Genomic DNA, 12789 nt, shown 5'->3' with positions numbered 1-12789 from the left:
GTGAAACTAGTTCATAAAGAAGAGAGGCCATGTTCTGATGGAGCTCTGGAACCTGAGATCTCACTAGTTTTCAGCATGTGAACCTGTAATCCTTCCACAACTTTCTTTTGCTGAAGGTAGTTTTTCTTAGGCATTTCTGTTTTTTGTTGTTGTTCTTGTTGTTGGTCGTGGGGCCTGAACTCTGGGCCTGAGCACTGTCCCTCAGCTCTTCAGCTCAGTGCTAGCACTCTACCACTTGAGCCACAGTACCACTTCCAGCTTTTTCTGCTTACGTGGTGCTGAGGAATGGAACCCAGGGCCTCATGCATGCAAGGCAAGCGCTCTACCACTGAGCCACCTTCCCAGCCCCTGCCTTAGGTATTTCTATGGCACTTGTAACTGACAGGATCCCAATACCACAATAACTTTTTTAGGTAGGTTTGTTATGTTCTTGTGGGAAGAGTCATTTTTGGACATCATTGAGAAAATTCTCAGGTCTACTGATTTTATACATTATAATAAACTAGGTAACCTCTCTACCCCTCTTGGTTTTCTAGCTATACTAATCATGTGTTCTTACCAGTGACACTATTTTGATAGAACAGGACAAACCTCTGTGACACACACAGTCTGGAGGATGTATATTTATCTGGCCAGAGCGTCAATGCGGCTGCAGGGAGATCAACTCCCATGAAGAACACAGTGACAGAGTTCCTGGCGGAATGATGTGGGGAAGAGAAGAAGGAAGTGTTCTACAGCAGACGAAAGACAGAGGCAGAGACTCACTTGGGTGCATAAGGGTCGAAAATAACATCGAAATCTTCATCTAACTCCACAGGACTTTTTGGGATGTTAGAATCCACACTGCGATAGAATTTGGCAAAGGTTTCGTCATCATCCAGCTTCATCACCTCCTTCACAGACTTCCCAGTGACAGTGAGGATCGTTTCTTGCATCCCACCGACTATCAATCAATAAACAATGTAAGAGGTTTTAAAATGTTTTTTTCAGACATGTGTATTATTATTATTATTATTATTATTATTATTATTACTTTGTCGGTTGTGGGACCTGAACTCTGGGCCTGGGCACTGTCCCTCAGCTCTTCAGCTCAAGGCTAGCACTCTAGTATTTGAACCACAGTACCACTTCTGGCTTTTTCTGCTTATGTGGTGCTCAGGAATCAAATCCAGGTCCTCATGCATGCAAGGCAAGCACTCTACCACTGAGCCACCTTCCCAGCCCCAGCATGTATATTATTGAAAGTCCCTGATTTAGTACATTATTCTGTCTTGGTCATAGTTTTGAAAACTAACAGCAAAGATTATAATAACAAAATAATTAGTAAAGCTACACTAAAAAGAAGACAATTTAGCATGAGGATAAGAAATCAGAATTAGGATATGGAGATTATAAGAAGCAAGTTTTTTTTTAAAAAAGAACATTTTTAGCTATTCATTATAAGTACAAATCACAATATGATAATACAGACACTTGGTCTGGTCTTACCTTTGTTATTTAGCCTTCTTAGAAAGGTTTCTAGCTTATCTAACTTCAGGTCTGATTCCAATTGCATATCTGGTCTGGCTTCAATATCTAATCAAGAAGAAAGCATCAGTAAGTGAGTGTTACTGAAAACTCAGATCAGAAGCTCACAGGCTATTGGGGACCACCCTAGTGATTACCTTCTAGGGGTTTGGACACTGGCGTAGTACCTCTTGACTTACTACACAGAGGAGATGAGACTGGAGTTATGGCAGTGGGTGATGCCAAGCCTGAAGAACAAATAACAGTGATACAGCACGTTAAAATTATTCTGGAAATTTCTAGGACCCAACGAATTAATCTCCATGAGTACCTTGTAGATTCTATAATCCATGCATGTGTGTGTATACTCAGCATATGTATCTAGTAGCTACCTTGACTATGCAGGGGCAACTGTAACTACTGATAGCATTTTATTGTTTCTAAAGATTGTGCACTCGTGAGCTGATATACCAAATATACAATAGAGACACAGGAAAACAAGCCCATGACATAAAAATGGAAAAAAGAGACTGCATCAGGCAATTAGAATGTACTTGGATGGAGTTAAAAGTTTTGAAGGCCCTTTCCTGGTGGCAGGGGCAACAGATGAAGCACAGTTGTCCTATTAGAGAGGAAGCTAATTAAGATCAAGCTGTGAGCCAGGCCCAGAGGACCACACTGTAATCCTAGTTACTCAGGAGGCTGGCATCTGAAGACTAAGTTTGAAAGCCAGCCCAGGTAGGAAAGTCGGTGAGACTTATCTCTACGTAAGCACCAAAAAGGCCCAAACTGGAGCTGTGGCTCCACTGTTAGTGTGTCAGCTGTGAGCAAAAAAAACTGCTCAGGGACAGAGCTCAGGTCCTGAGGTTAAGCCCTAAGACCAGCACATACACAAAAAAGAATAAGCTGTATTACATTAGCCAAAAGTGGTCCCTGGTATTGGGAGTTACAGAGACAATTTGGCCTTATGGGCCAAATAGTCACTAACGCAAAGAGCACTGGGTTTTTGGAAGAAAGACACAGGAGGGTGTATGTTACTCTGATTTTGTATTGCTGAGGATCGTACTCAACACTCCAAGTACTGTTCTCCTACTCTACCAAAAAAAAAAAAAAGGTGGTTCTGAGAAAGAATTTGTTGAAGTGTTCTTAGCAGGCTTGTAATCACTTCTGAAATCTACAACTGTCCTCGATTTCCAAATGGGAAAGTTTTGACTTGGTGGCAAGTTGAATCACACTTCATATTGCAGGCAGCCCCAAATGATTTTTATGAAATGTTAAGTAAGACTAGCACACGAAACCTATGCCGAAAAGATTCACCTAACACCGGGATGCTTAAAACTTCACTTTAAAATAACAACACCAACAAAACAGCATCTGTTCCAGACCACATCACCTCTGTGGGTGAGCACAGGGCACCCACAAGCTCACAGCGCATGTGCACTGGCTCTGACCTTTCTTCACCATTCTGCCGGCCACTGTGAACTGGGTGGAGTCATTGGCAGCGCCTCTGCCCTTGGTCTTCCATGCTTCCTCCCGCACTGTGATGAGCTGCTTCCTCTCCTCAATGGTCATCTGGCTCTCCCGACTTTCTGTGACCCGCTGTTTGCAAGAGAAAAGAAATAGAGGGAGATAGATTTAGTCTGTAGCATTCATGACTGAAAGAGCAGGTGAAAAAAACAAACAAAAAAAGAGTAACACATGAAGTTGCTCTAGAGTCTGGTCCAACTCAGTGAACTGTGGGCGCATGGGGAGAGTCTACATGCACTCACACAGACCACAATGAGTCTAGACCAACTCAGAACTGGATAGGAAGAGATGTCCATAAGATTCCTAAACTTGGCACACACCTCCCTTCAGCAGATTGTCATAGGGACAGCAAAGTAGCCAGGTTACCCATGGAAGGGGCTTTAGGCCACAACAAACCTAACAACTGAGGATGCAGTGCGCACAGACATAACATACATAGATACCATTTCTACTTAAAAGATGCCTTCAAATATTTCTAATTGCGCTGCTGAAAAAACCTGTTGCTTTCATTTCTAGGCCAATGGTGGTGCTCCTTTGGCCTGATGCTGGGAACAGAGTAGGTAACCAAGGGGAAAGGGGGGTGGAGAGGAACCTGAAGAGGACTCTGGACTGGGACTGGTCCAGGATGACAAGGTTAAGTTGGAAAGTGACAGATAAGCCTGAAAGCAATTGGGGTGAACTGGGAGGGAGGAGGGGGACAGGAAGGAAGAGTGTAGGTGAGAGTGTGGCGATATTGAAGTGGAACATCATGTTTCTTCCCCCTTCTTTCCTGCCACCCTACTTTGACTACAAACCCCCTCTCTGCATTAAGGCACAGGATAGGGCAAGAAGCAGGAGGGAGAGAGGAGGGAAGGACCAGGATAGTTAGGAGAGAAATGGAGAGAGGGAGAGAGAGGGAGAGAGGAGAAAGGAAGAGAAGGGAAGGGGAGGGAGGAAAGGTTGGTGGTGGGGGAGAAGACTACCGAGCTGATTCCGAGAAAGGAAGAGAGCGAATGAATCCTTCTAAGAGCAGGAAGAACTTCATCTGGAAGGCTACAAGGAAGTTATTCTTGGCACAAAGTCTCTGACAGCTGGCAATGGCCTCCTAGGTTTGCCCTTTTGCTTTTACCTAGGTATCTTCATGGCCCTGAGGGGCACCATTTCTACTAGGGCATTTACTTTTTAGTTGTGCCTAAGCCCTCCTTAATTCCTGTCAGTTCTCTAGCTGCTCTTCCTTCCTGAGGAATTTTCCTTGGATAAGAACTCATCAGAGATCCAAGTGATCCCAAGGCCTTTTCCTGACATGGGCCTAAGAGTGCCTTTGGTGGAAATGTATCCCCAGGGTTCAGTGGTTTTCTACCTCCATCACTTTTCTTCTACTACATGAGTTGGTCCCCCTCTGGGATCAACAGGAAGGGCAGGAAGAGAGCAGAGATAGTCACAGTTAATTTTCTTAATTATGATTATGGTCTTCCCAATCATCTAATCTTAATTATAATGACTTCCTTCATAGGATTCTTCACCAGACCATCACAGCCGGAAGTAATTTTGAGATCCTTGGTAATTTAAATTAGGTTAAGAACCTTTTTCTAAAGGAATAGGATGACTAAATGAAAGATACGATCCTGGCTTCGATCTTTAATATGGTGGGGGAAAAAAGACATTATTAGGAGGAATTGACACAATATGAATACAAATGTGAATTAGACAAGCATTATGTCAATGTTACATTCCTCATCTTAATCGTTGTATCACTGTATTGTGGACATGAGGGAAATACTTTGGCAAGTATACCCTAAAAGGAGCATACACATATACAACATATACACATGAATGCACACACATGATTTATGGAGGAAAGAAGAGAAAGAGCAAATGTTAATAATTGTTGGGCTGGGTAAAGAGTGCAGGAGGGTACCCTGCTTATTATGGAAACTTTCCTAGAAGTTTTAACTTTAAGCAATAAAGAAGTTTTCAAATATTAAAAACGAAAAACAACTATACATTTCCTATGACGGTCAAGAAGACCCTAATTTCAAGGAATACCTGAACTGACTTGCTGAAATGCCCTCACAAAATTCAAGAAAGAGAGAAGTTTCCACTGAAAATGGAGTTGAATCAAATCAATAAAGTACATGACTTGGCTTAAAATATTTCCAGAAAAATCAAGTGCCAAGAGAGTTGGCTCCTTCAAGACTCAGACATCTCTCGGCCTTTGCTGAACTCATTAAGCCATCTCCAGTATGGAGGGTGTGGTACTGGAGTGTATAAATGACTCAGAAAAATTGTTTTGAACCCACAATTTAATTCCCAAAGCACTTGGATGGCCCTAAACTCCTTCATACTGGAACAACAAAACCATTGTAGAATTTAAAGCTTTAATACATGTGACAGATCTAAGGCAAGAAGCTTTCTACTCCCCTACACATTATATTAAACATAAGCATTTTTATCTCTCTACACGTTTCTACTTAACTTGGATACTAGTAGGGTTGGGTTTCGGGAAACCTGACTTACCAGTTCACTTTACATGACTCCTTGTGTTAAGGGGGTTAGAAATATGAGGTTTAGGAATATGAAGAGAGAAAGAGGTGGGGGGAGAGGGGGAGAGAGGCACAGAGGAAGAAGACAGAGGAGTAGTGTGTGTGTGTGTGTGTGTGTGTGTGTGTGTCTCTGTGTGTGTGTGTGTGTGTGTGTGTGTGTGTGTGTGTGTGTGTGTGTGTACATCAGGGAGTGAAACAGTTGGGCAGAAAAGAGGGTTTCTCCTAGGACAGAGATTTAGTAGGAAACAGATTAGAGCCATATAAAAGACCAATCAGGAAAAATGTTTTAAAATTATCATGTGTTGCTGGTAAGTTTCCTTCCCTCCCACATCTCCTGAAAAATGGTACAGTAAGAGTGTAGCTGACATATGTTGTTAAGAGTATACTGAAGGGTAAAACACTTCTGCAACTAGAAAGCTTCAAGGAAAGAAAAATTTGTGGTATAGCTTTTAAATTTTCATCTTAAGTCTAGTTAAACTCAACTGTAAAAAGAAATCATAAGAGCGTAATGTTAAATAATAAAAATGGAAAGAAGAAATAGAAGTGTGGCTAAGCCAGGACATTTTGCACACTGTTAGGAGATTTAGCTTTGAGTCCTTCTTAGCAGATTTTTGAGTGTCTGTGTCAAGCATGCAGCCACAAATGGCCTTAACAAAAGATGACAAGATCACAGGCCTCTGCTCAGACCTCAAAGTAACTATAACCTTGTTCTAGCACCATCAGCCAGCTCGGAAAATTAAAGGATGAGCTCCTGACTTAGCACAGGATTTAATGCTTGGTGATTAAAAAGGGGAACTTGTCCCTTAAGCTAGTTTCATGACTGTGAGGGGTAGACGCACTAAAATCATAGACACACACACAATCATAGACATACACACAATCATATATACATCATATACACATACTCACACACACACAACAACAGAGCAAATAAATGAGTTTGCCAAACAAAACCAAAGTCCTTCCCTACCACTCAGAAATTGCAATGAGGCTTCATTTGTATAGGCTTTTCCTCACCTGATTAATAGTTACAAAAGACAGGTATTTATGGGCAGCAGGTATAGCAGGAGAATAAGTAGAAGCATATACAGGTTCCTATAGAGCAAAGCAAGAAGATTAGAGATGAAAAGACTGATTACAAGGGTGGCTAGATGGGTGAGATGGGGTGATGTGAGGGAGACAAAACAATGGAAGTTCTAACAGAAAGTTAATTGACTCATTGCAATTTCACCTTGCTATTTTTTTTTTAAAATGCCCGTTTTCCCTTTATTTTTGTGCCAGTCTTAGGGCTTAAAATCAAAGCCTGGGAGCTGTCACTGAGCTGCTTTGCTCAAGGCTAGTTCTCTACTATTTGAGCCACAGCTCCACTTCTGCCCTCTTGGTGTTTAATTGGAGATAAGAATCTCACAGACATACCTGCCCAGGCTAGCTTCCAACCTAGATCCTCATATCTCAGCCTCCTGAGTAGCTAGGATTATAGGCGTGAGCCACCGGAGCCTGGCTTCAGTTTGCTTTGTAAAGAGGGTCCTTCCATGAATGCCAATACTAAAACCAGTTCACAGGTGCAGCACATGTATGAATCAGCTTTGTGTTGATAGAATGAGGAATGGGAAGCAAGCTCTGGTTATCAAGATGGGATTCATGACTTTTGTCGGCAATGTTAGCATTTCACACACACACAAAAATCACCTTCTGTAAGGTATTTTTGATAGGTAAATAAAAAACTTAAAAAACTTAAGAACATAGGATCAGCTTTTCATGCTGTATAAAGGCTGTTATTCTTAAACCACATACAAATGAAGGAGGGCAGAGAAGACCCATCTAATGATCAGAATGAGCTTGAACGGACTATAACCAGGCTTGTCATCTAGAGGGAGTGACACCTGACACACAGGTCCTGGAAGGGATAATCATCTATGCTTGGAGGGACGGGAGGCTGATGCCCACTTGAGTGACTTTTTTTTTCTTTGTTGTTTTGTGCTGGTACTGAAGCTTGACCTCATGATCTTGCACTCTATATTGGCTTTGGCCAATCAAGGCTGGTGCTCTACCACTTGAGCCATACCTCCATTTCCTTGCATTAATGTTTGCAAGGAATCAGACAAAATCTGGAAGTCCCTCTCACACAACCTTTTTAAGGTGTCCTAGAATAAACTTAGTTTATTATAACACTATGTTCTTTGCTCAGAGGCATCTCATCAACCATTTTTTTGGATATATAGGATGCAAAAATCTCAAACTGAGCATGTTCAGGAATGTGCCTGGCTCTCTCTGCATGAACTGTGAGAGTTTTTCCTACATGAATATATCTACACGTTTCCAGCGATAGCCTTCTGCCTGCTGTGTTCATAGAGATGCACCTCTGAGAATTCTCTTGAGTGCACACCTCAGCAACTTCAAATCCTAGACTTTTCTTCCCTCTTTCATGTCCTGGTTGTGCTTCAGGGCTTTGCACTCACCCAGGGGAGACCCACTGTGGTCAGTTACATGAGGACACCTGTGTGGGGGAGTCAGGCTTACCCAAGGTAGATAAGAAATGGCATTATCATCTGTAAATCCTGCTTCTTCCTACAGGTTAAAACAAACAGAAGAAATTGCAGAGGATTGGAAGAGAAGAGTCTAGTCAGGGTACCACCATCATTTGCAGGTATTTCATGCCTAGGTTTAGTTAGAAGCGTGCGCGTGCTCACAATTCAGTGGCATAAACACCATGAAAACTCATTTCCTGCAGGGAACTTTGAGATGTCATCCTCCAGCCTTGCTGTCCCCTCTTTTCCTTCCTCTTTTGCATTGGTTTCATTCATCATGGTGGTGACTGGACATTTCAATGACAGAGGCAGTGACAAAATACATGAACATGCAAGATTTGCCTTCCTTGAATTTTTAGGACCTTGTTTTGGAGCTCAAAGGATCTGAGCTGACCACACAAGGGCTGAGTCAGCCTCTCATCTGGGATTCAGAAACAGATGCCAGTTTGTAAGGAACAATTCTATAAATGATTTTATAGAAAAGTCTGATATACTACATAGTTATTTTAACAAACAGACACAAGACAGGGTGATAGGATTGGAATTTTAAGTACTTATTAGATGAAAATAAAGACTGATCAAATCACTGCTTTAAGTGATCTCTCTCTTTTCCTCTCTCTTTTCTTTCTGATGGAATGAATTAGTGTGGAGGAAACAAGACACAAGCCATGCTCAGTGACACATACTCCACTCAGTATGAACCAGGCCAATTCTACAAATAAAATAAGCTTTATTGCTTAGAACTAATTACATAAACTACAAAGAAACAGAAGTGCTCAAGTCATTTGGCCTAACCCAAATATAGGAGAAGGGTGGCAATGGAGATAGTATGTTTTTTCATGGGAAATGACCAGAAATTAGGGAAATAATTAATGCTCTCAAATAACAAACCATCAACCCTGATTTGAGGGGAATAAAACTGAAAAGCAAGAAACTGTTTCTAAGTTCCTTGCTTCATGGGGCCTGGCTAGAATGATGGAGAAAAACTCAACAGCTCTTCAATGCTATTCAGAGGCCAAAATAGAAACATAATGCTATATAGGACCTCAATGACATGCTCTTGACAGCATTACAGATTCTTTTCCTTTGGGCAAATAAAATAGGTATCCATTTCAAGGCATCCTTTATACTCTTTTTTAAAAACTGGGGACATTTAAATTCCCATGTGGTTTCTACGATGTCATTTTCAGGTGGTACTAGCTGCTGTACTGTGTGAGTCTCATAGGGCGAAGGGAGTGACTTACAGTTGTCATGATATGCCCCACCCTTTCTGTGTAGTCACAGCTGCTTACCACACACAGAAAGGAACCCAAGCTGTGAAATGTTTGGTGACCACAATTATGTATTGTTTGACAAATTCAGAAACTAGGAAGTGTTGGCCTGATCATAAAACCAGCTCCTTTGTACCCAAGCTGGTAAAGCTGGAAGGTTCGATAACTGTTTTGGGCAGTAATATATGGACAAGTTTACTCGTACTCTATCAGCAAGTTTCTATCTGAATGCATATGTTTTAAATGGGAGAGAGAGAGAGAGAGAGAGAGAGAGAGAGAGAGAGAGAGAGAGAGAGAGAGAGAGAGAATGTGTGTGTATGTGTGTGTGTGTGTGTATAGTGGATACTGGATTACTGGATACTGGGGCTTTAATTCAAGGCCTGAGCTCTGTCCCTTAGCTTTTTTGCTCAAGGCTGACACTACACTTGAGCCACAATTCTGCTTCTATCTCGTGAACTGCAGATAACAGTCTCATAAACTTTTGTTTTGCCTTGGCTCATTCCACCAGCACCTAGCCACGAATGTCTTTCTTGAGGTCAATGGACCACTTTTCAAGTACTCCTGAGAGCTGGCTGGGGATGACCTCTGAGGCAGTGAAGGGAGAGATGAACCAAGACATTGCCAGAGGCTGTCAGTAAACCACTTGACTTGAACGGAATTTGAGATTTCCCTATGTGACAACAGCCTAAAATAGATGGACTTAAATTTAGCATCAAAGAGCTTATTGTCTCAGACCACATTGAATGAGGCCATCAAAGAGGGCTAAGATTGTGAGACATGATCCAAGTAAAGCACTTCACATTGGCAAGCCCAAGCTACCTAGAAACCCAGTGCTTGAACCCCATCCCTGGGTTTCTACTCCAAGGTTAGCAATGGCAGTATAACATGGATCTTTTGTCCCCTAAACACCTCAGCCATGTCTTTGGGTAGTATTTACTACTCAAGACCATCTTTCACTCTTCAGTGGGTAGGAAAGATAGACCCACTATTTATGTGGATTTCCATCTCGCTTTGTGCTTTTTTGGCTCAGCTTAATTTTCATCTGGCGGTAGGGGATGGTTGGTTTCTGAAAGCCCAGGTACTCTGCAACTTTCAAGATGACCAGGAGGGCACTCTGGTGCTGTTTTGCACACTGCTGACAGCTTTGTCAGTAAGTTATGTACCGAAGTTATTTTTGAACCAATGATTTTTAGGACTTTTTTTTTTGAGGTATTGGGGATTACACCAAGAGCTTCATATATAGTAGGCAAATGCTCTATCATGGAGATACAGCCTCAGCACTAAGATTCTTGTAAACAGAGTTTGTGGGCCAAGGTATAAATTATTTGAAGGACTCAGTTTTCTTTTATCTTGAAATCTCAATTTCCTACATTTATACTTTAGTGTTCAGTTGTATGTAGTTGTTGATAAATGGCTGAGAACTAAATGTCCTTAGTTATTATACACCAGGTAGGAAAAAATGAGAGTTCAAATTGCCATTCTGATCTCACTGTTTTAGAAACAGAAGTACCATAGAAATAAAATAGCATCTAGATTACTAACTCGTACAATCTCATTTTTATCTAATGAGACCTTACTGAACAAAGGTCACCTTCATCATTTCTCTTTTCCATAGATACTTATTTTCATTTTTGAGATAGGCTTGCTATATTCCTCAAGCTAGTCTTGAACTCCTGAGCTCATGTGAGGCTCCCACAGTAACTTCCCTGGATAGCTGGAACTATAGGCACACAACATCATACTAGACATAGGATGTTTATTTGAGATCCAGAAGGGCCCAGGTGATCAAGCAGTTGGGAACATTTATTTTTTCCTTTCTATTTGAAGATTCTGAATCCTAGAAATTGGCTAGTGGGTATGGCCTTTAGCCAGAAAGCACAATATACAGGTATCAATATATCTGTAGTGCTAGCCAGCAGTTTTGAAAGTATGTAGTAACTGGCCAAAGGCTGGTCATCATTACATTTGTAACTTAACATCTCATATATATTCTTTTATATGAAATGTTTGCTAGCACTGGTCACCATATATAACTTTTATTTAGTAAATTAATTCAATAAAAGGTATATCTCTTTATTATGAAACAGGCTTAAAAGTATTCACAGATTACAGTTATATCCTTAATTTTCTACTTAGGTCTTAAACCTCTGCATAGGAAACCCAAATCCATATTTTATAAGTAACATGTAAGCTCTTTGTAGCAAGTTAAGAGTTGCATTGGAGGGTTCTTGTTCTCTTGGTTTTTGTTGTTGTTGTTTGTGCTGGTACTGGGGCTTTGAACTCAGGCCTAGCCACTGTCCTTTAGTCTTTTCACTCAAGATTGGTACTCTACAACTTGAGCTACAGCTCCACTTCTGGCTTTTTCCTGGTTCATTAGATATAGAGTTTCATGGACTTCCCTGTTCAAGCTGGATGCGTAGCTGGGATTAAAAGCATGGGCTACCAGTGTCCCACTCTTTTGAAAGTTTTTAATCACATTCTAAATCCAGAATTCATTTAAGAATGTGTGCATATTTGGAAATAGTCCCATGCATGTTGAGGCATTATGTGCTGTGCTATTAGGACTACAACATATTAAGACTTGGCCATTTGATCAACTTAGCAGCTATATGACAGGCTAAGCATGTTCCTAAGGCATTTATGCTCTCTAGAGTAGGACTTAATCCAGACATGCTTGTCCACGTGACACACTGACAAGCGTGATGTTAGAAGCTCTGTCCTCACATGGAAACATTACCTTCTTCTTCAGAGACTGCTCTGTTTCCTGGATGTGTAGGCTGCTGCTGGCTGATGCTTTGACGTATTCCTGCTTTCGATGAAGTCTGTTCTTCCAGTCTTCTTCACCACTCTTCTTCAGCAGTGCCAACCTGGAAGGAAAACATACCAACCAAAGACTTCACCACCAAACTCTTAGAACTTGCAAGTCCTTTATCTAAAAGGGTCCCAAAGATTTTTCAGCTGATTACAGAGTAAGGCTGAACCCATAGCTGTCAGATAAGAGAAATCTAATCATTCCAGCAAGGGAATAATATACATCTGCTTTTTTTGTTGACCGTGGGCTGAGAACAATAAAAGAGGATTAAAGTAACCATCCTCAAGTCCTTCCATTTCCTTATTCAAAGAAACATAGGTCACATGGTCTCTATTATTTGTAATACTTAGTATATATCTAGGACAATCTTAGCAGATGAGTAGAATAGCTCAATAGCTATGTACATATGACCATATAAATGATGCTAAGTGAAATGAACTTCAAGACATGGACACAAGAGGTTTTTCTTTGTTGTTGTTGTTCTCAATGTACTACATGATTTTTTTCTTTTGTGCTCCCCCCCCCCCATAGTTTATCCCCTGTTGTCACTGCATTCGATTTTGTTACCTTGGGTATTGTATATACATTTATCTGAATTAGAAAAGGGAAGGGGAACAACAAAA

General features: G+C 41.1%; 1 protein-coding gene across 15 annotated transcripts in view; it reads right to left on the bottom strand.

The window, feature by feature from the left end:
- Positions 1-12789, bottom strand: part of Svil (supervillin) — a 137470-nt gene that overhangs the window by 29464 nt on the left and 95217 nt on the right. For 7 of the 15 annotated variants that reach the window (XM_069998230.1, XM_069998232.1, XM_069998221.1 and 4 more), the window contains 7 exons: positions 12092-12221; positions 8076-8123; positions 6573-6650; positions 2958-3105; positions 1665-1754; positions 1489-1575; positions 766-943 (listed from right to left, as the gene is read on the bottom strand). In XM_069998230.1, coding sequence (XP_069854331.1) covers positions 766-943; positions 1489-1575; positions 1665-1754; positions 2958-3105; positions 6573-6650; positions 8076-8123; positions 12092-12221 — 759 coding nt within the window. The remainder of the gene's footprint in view (positions 1-765; positions 944-1488; positions 1576-1664; positions 1755-2957; positions 3106-6572; positions 6651-8075; positions 8124-12091; positions 12222-12789) is intronic. The other 8 variants (XM_069998227.1, XM_069998228.1, XM_069998231.1 and 5 more) reach the window with 2 other exon arrangements.

This window comes from Dipodomys merriami, unplaced genomic scaffold (assembly GCF_024711535.1).
Source record: "Dipodomys merriami isolate MVZ:Mamm:240054 unplaced genomic scaffold, mDipMer1.0.p SCAF_51, whole genome shotgun sequence".
NCBI lineage: Eukaryota > Metazoa > Chordata > Mammalia > Rodentia > Heteromyidae > Dipodomys > Dipodomys merriami.
The sequence above is the reverse complement of the archived record's forward strand: the minus strand, read 5'-3'. Positions and strand labels throughout refer to the sequence as shown.